The sequence below is a fragment of the Lucilia cuprina genome, chromosome 2 (genome assembly GCF_022045245.1).
Source record: "Lucilia cuprina isolate Lc7/37 chromosome 2, ASM2204524v1, whole genome shotgun sequence".
NCBI lineage: Eukaryota > Metazoa > Arthropoda > Insecta > Diptera > Calliphoridae > Lucilia > Lucilia cuprina.
In genome coordinates this window covers 25,118,079-25,127,466 of record NC_060950.1, presented here as the reverse complement: position 1 = coordinate 25,127,466, position 9,388 = coordinate 25,118,079, and the positions used below count along the sequence as shown (strand labels likewise).

Here is a 9,388-nt window from a genome sequence, read left to right as displayed (position 1 = left end):
CTATCTATCTATCTATCTATCTATCTATCTATCTATCTATCTATCTATCTATCTATCTATCTATCTATCTATCTATCTATCTATCTATCTACCTAACTATCTAACCATGTAACTAACTAACTAACTAACTAACTAACTAACTAACTAACTAACTAACTAACTAACTATCTAACTACCTATAATGTGATCTTAAAGTCTTATGCAACGTTTTCAGAAAAAGCACTTTAGATCTATCAAATATTTCATCAAAAAGGTGCAAACAATTTTTTTATACCCTCCATCACTATAGTTGGAATATTTTTGTATGTTACACGTCTGTGCGTGTGTAACATACAAAAATATTGGTCCAATACTCACCTTAAAGTGAGTCTGTCTGTCCGGCAGGCTTGCTGGCTATCCATGTAAACCTTGTTTGTAAATATATTTTTGATTCTACATGATTTTTGTTATTGCAAATAATTTTGAAACATACAATAAAGACGTTTTAAATTGATGTCGTCAAAGGTGTATTATTCTTTCACTAAATTTTATGGGAATCGGTCAATAACTTACCATACTCCTTAAATAAGGTTACTTTCACATAATGGCTTAAACGCTCATTATTGTCCTAAAAAACGAGTGCAGCAATGAAGTTCGACATAAACAATTTTTTCTAAAAATTTTATGGGGATCGGTGCTTCAGAAAATGACATTTATATTTATTACCTACTAAAAAATACGCGATGAAATTCGACATGAATAAGTTCAATATCAGCTAAAATCTCATTTACGAGAATAGGCTGATGTTTGAAGGGAATTATTCCTTTTACGTCATACGATTTGATGGTGAGTACATAAGGTCTGACAAAGCCGAATTATTAGGTTAAAAAAAATTATACTAAGTAAGTTTCGGAAATAGACCGAGATATCGTCCTACTTTCTTAGAATTACTTTAATAACGTCTTATTGATAATGTGGATACTGTTCGTGTTTCTTACAAGATGTATAAGATTAAGTTTATTTCGAAAATTGTAGGTTAATTTGAGACCATATTTTTCTTATGACCGGCCTAAATTTTATTTTTTTTATTTAAATATATTTATGCTTTAACATTTAACTTATATGCCATAAAATTTTGTATTTGAACGACTCAAATTGTAATAATCGTACATTTTAATGGCAGCCGGTTTTAACATTAAAACCTCATTTGTTTTATCTGCTGGTAACTCTAAACAATGACTTCTATTCGCTTCCAACTTATCTAAATATAAAATTATTGTTGTTTCGGAATTTTTAAGCTCCACTTTTTTTATAAGTTTGTTTTTCATTAAAGACATTCTGATTTCCTCTTCAAATCTAAAACCGGAGGGTAAATTTGTTTCCATTATTACCATATTTGAGATATTGTCAAGTGATTCTGAGTCCTTTTTGTAGTTGAAACAAATTTGCAAAGTTATTTCCGCAGTATTATTGAATATAAATTTCGGTTGGATATCAAAGTATATAGATTCTTGCACATTTGCTATATTAAACTGATGAGCGAGTTGTACTAAGGAGGCTCCATTGCCTGTTATTTCGAAAGTAACTTGACGTGTAGTTCTAGGTAACTGCAATTAGATAAAATTATTTGTTATTTTTAATTACATTCAGTCTACGAAACTTTCATACCTCATGTTTTTGCAAATCTAAAATATTATTGGAATTTATATGGAATTTATGATTTGCCACTTCAATGCCTTGCAAATCTTTGGCACTGTAGCTTATATTCAAATTAACGTTTTCTACATTTCTATATATTTGTGAAAATTTTACTAAAGCTTCCAAGCCTACTACAGTATCAGAAGAGGACTTGAAACCACCATTATTATTTCGTTGTTCAATTAACCATTTTAAGATTGATGTATGATCTCCAGGAGTATCTAGGAGAGCTATGGCAGAACATGCTGTAATTTCTATATCACTGGCTAGATTTTGATCATTAAGTGACCACCATTTTAAGCCGTTTTTATTTATAACCTGCGAAGTTAATCGATTTATTATGGAATTGGCACTGGTCTGCTTAGCACGGGTCAAAGCAGTAGCCACTAAGGGCAGGGCATAGACATCTGTGATATTATTTAAGTTGGAATTTAGAAATTCTATGCCATTCTGTATGAGTTTTTGATATTGGCTGGCATATTGCTGAAATAAAGATAAAGATAATATCAATTAGTGAAAAATTAAACGAATAATATTATTACTTCATTCTCCAAAAATGCCAATAAAATAAAAGCTGTAAGTCCATGGATTTCTTTGTGACGAGAATTTATTAAGTAACCTGTGTAAAGAAACTCCCCACTTGATTTTTGCTGATTGGCCAAGTATTCCAAAGCAGATTCAATTATTTTTAACTCAATTGAAACAAATTGTGAGGCTTTAATGAAGTTACGCACCACATAGGCGGTAAGCCACGTACTGGACTCTTCATCGGTTGCCTTGCCGAATATACTATAACCACCATTATCATGACGAAAGGATAGTTGCTGCTGGTAGCTTACCTCAAGGGATGAAAGTAAATTTTCCACCAACTTCTTCTCTTTAGTTAGTTTATCATTTGCTTTAAGATATTGCAAAATCAAAACTTTAGGAGCAAAATTTGCCATATTCTGGTCACCCGAACCAGTGGGCATTTGTAGCAGTTCATCGAAATTCTCCACTGTTGGTACTAAATAATGACCACCCACAGAAAAGCTAATATAATCGGAATCAGGTACTCTATTAGCAGTCTCTTCAATTCTTAATTCTGACAATATCTTCTCTCCAGCCGGAATACTTAAATATAAAGATTGACTAGTTTGTTTAGGCAAACCTTCGGGTTCAACTTTAAGTCTCTGCAAAACAACATCTGAATAAGAGGCACTCAATTTACTTATGGCATTAACAATCAAATTAAGTTCAACTGCTTTTAGGGGATAGATAAGAAAGTTTACAGTTTCGGCTTTGTCCTGCTCAACAATGATATTTTTATTTTGTTGCCGATTATCAGTAGATTTTTGTATGCCTTGCATTTTAGTTTCCATAAAATCAAATTCTTGATCGAAATTATGTAGTACCACATCCATTTCTAACGTTTGATTAGAATAGTTAAATATTGTTACAGGTATTGTCACAATTTCACCACGTTTTACTGAGTACGGTAGATTAATTGATATGAAAACAGATTGTATGGTCGTGATATCGGTGGGCCCATTAACTATACCAAATCCTGTTAGTTTATTATTCGAAAATGCCGTTAAGCGCCATGTCGTTATGGTATCAGGTATTGGTAAAGTTAATTCGGTATTAGTTTCGTTACTGAAATAGAATTTAGAAAGATGGGGGTTATATTGATTTGGTCATTCCGTTTGTAACACATAGAAATATTGGTCATAGATCCACAAAATTATATATATTCTATGTCCGTCTGTCTATTGAAATCACGATTGGAACCACTGGAAAGGAGGTAGACAGTTAAAATTTTATATAAATATTATCTACTGCTAAATTTTATTTGGAATCGAATGGTATTTAATGCACAATAACGGTCCACGTTTTATGATAGCCCCCCTACAATTGGACCTCCAAGCAAACAACTTAAACGGTCATAACTGTTTTATTAGTACAATGCGATGAAACTCGGCTTAAATAAGTTTGAGGAACGGTTTATAATTGACCCTACACCCCATAAAAGGTCTCTTTCTGAAAATGTCTTTAACAGTTGTTAGTGGCTTAAAAAGTACGTTTCTTGCAAGCCAAAACTTCTCTACCAATCGGATCGAACCATAAATTACCCTACCCCCCATATAAGGTCCCCTTTTAAAAAGACTATAACGCTCATTACGGGCTTAAAAATATGAATTTAATGACAAAATACGACACACTTAAAGTTTTATGCGAGTCAAAATCTCTCTAACAAATTTAGTGAGGATCATTCCATAGTTGACCACACCGCCCATAAAAGGTCCCCTTCAGAAAACTACTTTAACGCTCATTGCTAATATAATACGAATATAACAAGAAAATTTGACAAAATTAAGTTCCTCGCTAGCCAAAATCTCTCTACCAACTTTTATATGGATCGATCCATAAAAGTCCTACCCCCTATCGGATCCCCTTCAGAAAATAGCTTAAACGCTCATAACTAGTTTGAAAATATGAATACAGTGACGAAATTCGAAATAAGTTTTATACAATCCAGAAACTATCTGCGAAATTTTGTGTGGATCGATCCATAATTGGCCTCATACAAGGTCCCATTCAGAAAATTACTCGCTCTTGACTGGCTAAACAATATGAATATAGCGATAAAATTTGACAAAAGTAAGTTTCTTGTGAGTTAGCACCCTTTTAAGGTTCACTTCAGATAATGAGAGTACAGCGATGATATATCAATGTGAACCAAAATCGGTTTCCAAAAAGTTATGATAGGTCAATAATTGACCACATCCCTCATATAAAGTCCTCTTTAGAAAATTCAGAAAATTGCTAGCACAGCGATGAAAATCGACATTTTTATTCTTAGGAACGTAATTCTTCATTCCGAATGTAATGAGGACTGAGCTTTTTTCTTTAAATTAATATTTATACCCTACACCACTATAATGGGGAGGGTATTATACGTTTGTGCTGATGTTTGTAACACACAAAAATATTGGTCCTACACCCACCTTTAAGTATACTCAGAAACATATTTTGAGTCGATTAAGACATGTCCGACCGTCTGTACGGCTGGCTGGCCGCAATTTTCAAGATAATTTGATGAAACTTGGACCAAGCACGTTTTTTGATACAAGGACGAAGCCTATTGGCCTATTTTTAAAACATATATTCATGGTGTAGGGTGTTATATGTTTCATACTTGCTTTTAGTTCAAAAGATCTCGGTCCATATTTGACTTAAGCCATATTGCAAATATCACCCTGAAGTTTATAGGGGCATATGATTTGATGGTGGGTATATGATATTCGGCATAGCCGAATATAAAAATTTTCATTTTTTTTTAACTTACATTAAGAAATTGTCAAATATCCAGGTTTCCGGAAACTTTTGACGAAAATTATATGCAAACGGTCGAAAAGCCTCAGAACCAGAAACACCTGTTATAAATCAAAAATGGATAACAACATGGAAATTAAACTTAGAAAAGGGTTGTTGGTCTGATTTTAATGATATTTGTCATGTAAAGAGATTTAAATTTAAAACATAAACTTGAAAAAAACTTCTCTTCATATGGAAAGTTATTTAGATTTAAATCAGACCAACCGTTTACATTATTTTTTTTAATAACTTATAATCTTACCACTGTGATTTTTAAACGGATAATTAGCATTAGTTAGAGTCAAAAGCCCCGTTACTATACCGGGATATACGGTAGCTGCTATAGGAGAATATGATCGTTCCTCGATAAGTTCATTCAATATGTCTACCTTATTTAAATCATATGTCTTATCCAATAAATAAACACCCAAGTCCACGGCCAATATACTAACATACGACTTGGGTTGGGCACTTATAGAAATTGTAACTTCATTGCCCGGTTTTACTTGTTTCGGAGCTGACAGAGAAATCTAAAATATACGATTGTTTAATTGTGTTAAATAAGTTTTGTACTTTAGTACTGAATACCTGATTTTCGAATTCTTTAGGGAATGTAAAACGCATTTCGCCATAACGTAAATTACTTTTGTGAACGTAATACACATAGATAAAGGATTCGGGTATCATTTCAATAGAAGGAGTTATATTTATGATATGAGACTTTTTATTTGGTGGTACTTTAATGTGTTCCGTTTGTATAATGCTAGCATGACCCATTACTGTGTACATCAGATATGGGATATCGCGTATAGAACTAACCTCAATGAGTACAGGTTTGCCGAGTTTTAATCTGAAATGGAAAAAAAATATATATATTTTCAAAATCGAAAGAAGTTAAATTATGAGATTAATATATTTGGATTAACTTACTTTTCATCCACCAACGTTAGGCGACAATAGAATTCCCTATTATTTAACATTAAATTCTCACTAGTGAAAATATTGGAGAAATTTAATTTTGTATCTTTAAACTCGAAGATATGATTGGCATTTGCATCATGTTCAAACTCAAATGTTGCTACACCATTTTCATTTAAAAATGCTTCATAAGAATTATTGCCATGTATCATGGTTACTGGAGATTTACGATCTAAAACAGGAGCTCCCGTCCAGTGGCTTATTTTAACTTTCAGCCGATAAGGTTTATTATTTTCAAATTCAATTTCATCATATGGAATTTGTAAATTATAACGTTGTTTATGTAAATATATATCTTGTTTTTCCGTTTCCGTTCTGCCAGTATGTTTTTCCGTTAAACTCGCCCTAACACTTAGACCGTAAACGTTTTCAAAGTCCTTTTCGTTCTTAATATTAAACTCAACAACACCTAAATTATTTACATCCACTTGTTTGCTTCGTAAAAGTATTCGTGCATAATCGTCCCACAGTTCTACAGTAGCATTGCCTTCCACATATTTATTGAAAACATACTTTCCATAGATTACCACCCTAATGTTACCATCATCCAAAACAATATCCGTAGGAGTTTTTAGAAAGACACTGAATTTTGGCAAAATATAGTTTATGATATTAATAGTTTTAAAATTGGAGTATTCGTATCTTCCACCAAGAATAACTGTAATATTCCAAGTTCCTAAGACCGGATATTTGGACAATTGAAAGTAACCAGTGTAAACACCATATGTAAGAGATATGTTTTCGTAAAGTTTAATGCGATTGCCAGCACTGTCCTGAAATTAAAAAAAAAATGAAATTAAATTTAAAAAAATCAATATAATAACTCACCGATATCACCACATTTACAGGATCTTTAATATCTAATGGCCTTGTATGTTCATCTAATATCAGAACACGAAAATTAACCACATCTTCAGGCTTATAAACTGCCTTGTCGGTTTGTATGTAAATTTTTGGGCCATGACCTATGATATTGTTTAAACGACTTTCATTTTTAAATATCAAACCTGATAAACCCTCAGCTGTTAATTTATAATCGCCAGTTGTTATCTTTTCCGGCATAAACTCTAATAACTTTGTTTCATATGGTTCTAAGTTTACATCTTTAAATTCTTTAAAGTTTGGTCCTTCTATGCCAACACGCATCAGGCATGAGCTATTGGCCTCATGTAGGGCAACTATAACTGAATATTTACGATTTGATTTTATAACACCGGGTGCATTAATAGAATAATAACTGTAATTTGTATAGCCATTAACTTTTTTTAGTTTAAAAATATAAATTTTTCTAAAACTGCAAATACCTTTCAGAAATGACGCCTAAAACCATATTCAGCAAAAGCGTGTATCGAAAAAACCAATTGCGTTTCATAATTGAAATTGTATAAAACCTACCGCTTGTAATTGTTAAAAATTATCAACTAATTTCGTATTTTGTTCACTGTTACACATGCGTATCAATTGGCATATTGAATTCTCTTTTCACCGGTTTTTAAGGGGATTTCCAAAAGAGTAAAAAACCTTTTCAAGAATTTGTTTAATGTTCATTAAACAAAATGAATGCAATATGCATAACATCGTATAATAATCATATTTCATTGTAGAATTGTAAAAAATCATTAAAATATTTTATTTAAACTGGTTTTAAAATAAGTATTAAATTGTTAATTTTTATACCCACTATCAAATAAGATGGAAAGAACATTCATTATACCCTACACCACTTTAGTGGGGAGGGTATACTAGGTTTGTGCTTATGTTTGTAACGTACAATTATATTGGTCCTATAAAGTATACCAATCGGTTCAGAATAATTTCTATTTATCAGGAAATGATTCAATTTTGAAGATAATTGAAATTTGGTACATGATTTCTATTGTTCCAGGGACGAAGCCTATTGAAAATGGTTAAGATCGGTTCATTATTTCACTTAGCCCCCATACAACTGAACCCCCGAATAGGGCTTGTAACCTTGTAATCAAGCTACAGGTCGAATTTTTTGAGATAATTCGACGAAATTTGGCACATGATCTTTTATGGACCGTAGACAAAGCCTGTTGAAAATGTTGCTTTTAAGATCAAATTATATTTAATATACTCGTATCGCGACAAAAAGCTGCAAATCAAGTTCTATACTAGCCTTGATGACCCTCATGAACTTAATAATTATAGGGTCTCATTTGTCCCTAGCCCCCCTAAAACTTATTACTTGCTTTGTCATTACGTTATTGTCATTACGTTATTGTCATTACGTTTGTTACACATGACATGATCCGTCTGACAAGATCAAACGTTTATTACAGGATCTGTTTGGTGTTTAAATCCACAAAGAGAAGGTCCAGGGAAGAACGAAAATGGTTGAAATCAGTACATTATTTCGCCTAGCCAACCATTTTCAATAGCCAAATTTCATCATATAATCTTGAAAATTGTGACCTATAGCGTGCGCACAAGGTTAACATGGACGCACAGACAGACACATAATACCCTCACTACTATGGTGGTGTAGGGTATAATAAATTCTGATTACAGATAACGGGAAAACAGAAGTGACTGTGGCACTAACATGAGTTGGTGTCAAATGTTATATACTTATCATACGAGTTGGATGTAGATTTATATAGACCTTATCCACCCAAATGTTGTTTTCGATAAGTGTGTCGGTTAAAGGAGAAGTGTGCTGGGTTGAATAGCAATGGATGAAAGATATCTTATAAAAGTAATATACTATCCTTCCAAGACAGAGTATGTCCACACCAGACTTATGTTCTCTATGAGTACGAACAATGTCTTTGGCTTATTTAATGGATTCGTATATTGGACAACTGATGACTTCTCTATAGAGACGAAATACTTAGGTGCACCCTGTGGGTTGTAAAATAAAGCCAACACGGCAATTGTTTACATAAAGTACTTCGAATTATGTGTCTGTTGTCTTTTCGACAATAGCAGCTAATTTATCAAGATTAAAGTTCATGAAGATCAGTCGTATAATTCAGATAGCATTGAGACAAAATTTAAAATTTTGTTTTTATTCCTTTTAAATCAATCCCTCATATTCTTTGGAGTTCAGATGAAATAATTATTTGAAAAATCTTCAAAATAGTGTTCATTTAATAAATGACTAATCGGTATAATTAATGCGTACAGAAACGATCCATTAAGAACTTAGTTTAAAAAGAAGTTTTAATATGAATATGCTATATAAAATTAGACTGATTCAGTGTAGGGAATGTAGTTGTTAACTGGATTGTATTCTAATAGAAAGATTTAGAAGTATATAGATCTCTATCAGTGAATTATTGCGCTTTATGGCCTGTTAAAGAATAGTGAAGCGCAAACGCTATTTGTTCTAGAAAGAGGTTCCCACCTTTTT

General features: G+C 32.3%; 1 protein-coding gene across 1 annotated transcript; it reads right to left on the bottom strand.

Annotated features, from left to right (window-relative positions):
- Positions 1-1,020: 1,020 nt before the first annotated feature.
- LOC124421373 (CD109 antigen-like) lies at positions 1,021-7,442 on the bottom strand. Its single transcript, XM_046956468.1, has 9 exons — positions 7,317-7,442; positions 6,841-7,249; positions 5,965-6,785; positions 5,623-5,884; positions 5,297-5,564; positions 5,006-5,093; positions 2,220-3,312; positions 1,648-2,160; positions 1,021-1,586 (listed from the first exon to the last, which is right to left on the bottom strand). Exons 1-9 carry the CDS (start codon positions 7,382-7,384, stop codon positions 1,098-1,100), a joined length of 4,011 nt encoding a protein of 1,336 aa, XP_046812424.1. The 5' UTR covers positions 7,385-7,442; the 3' UTR covers positions 1,021-1,097.
- Positions 7,443-9,388: the final 1,946 nt, after the last annotated feature.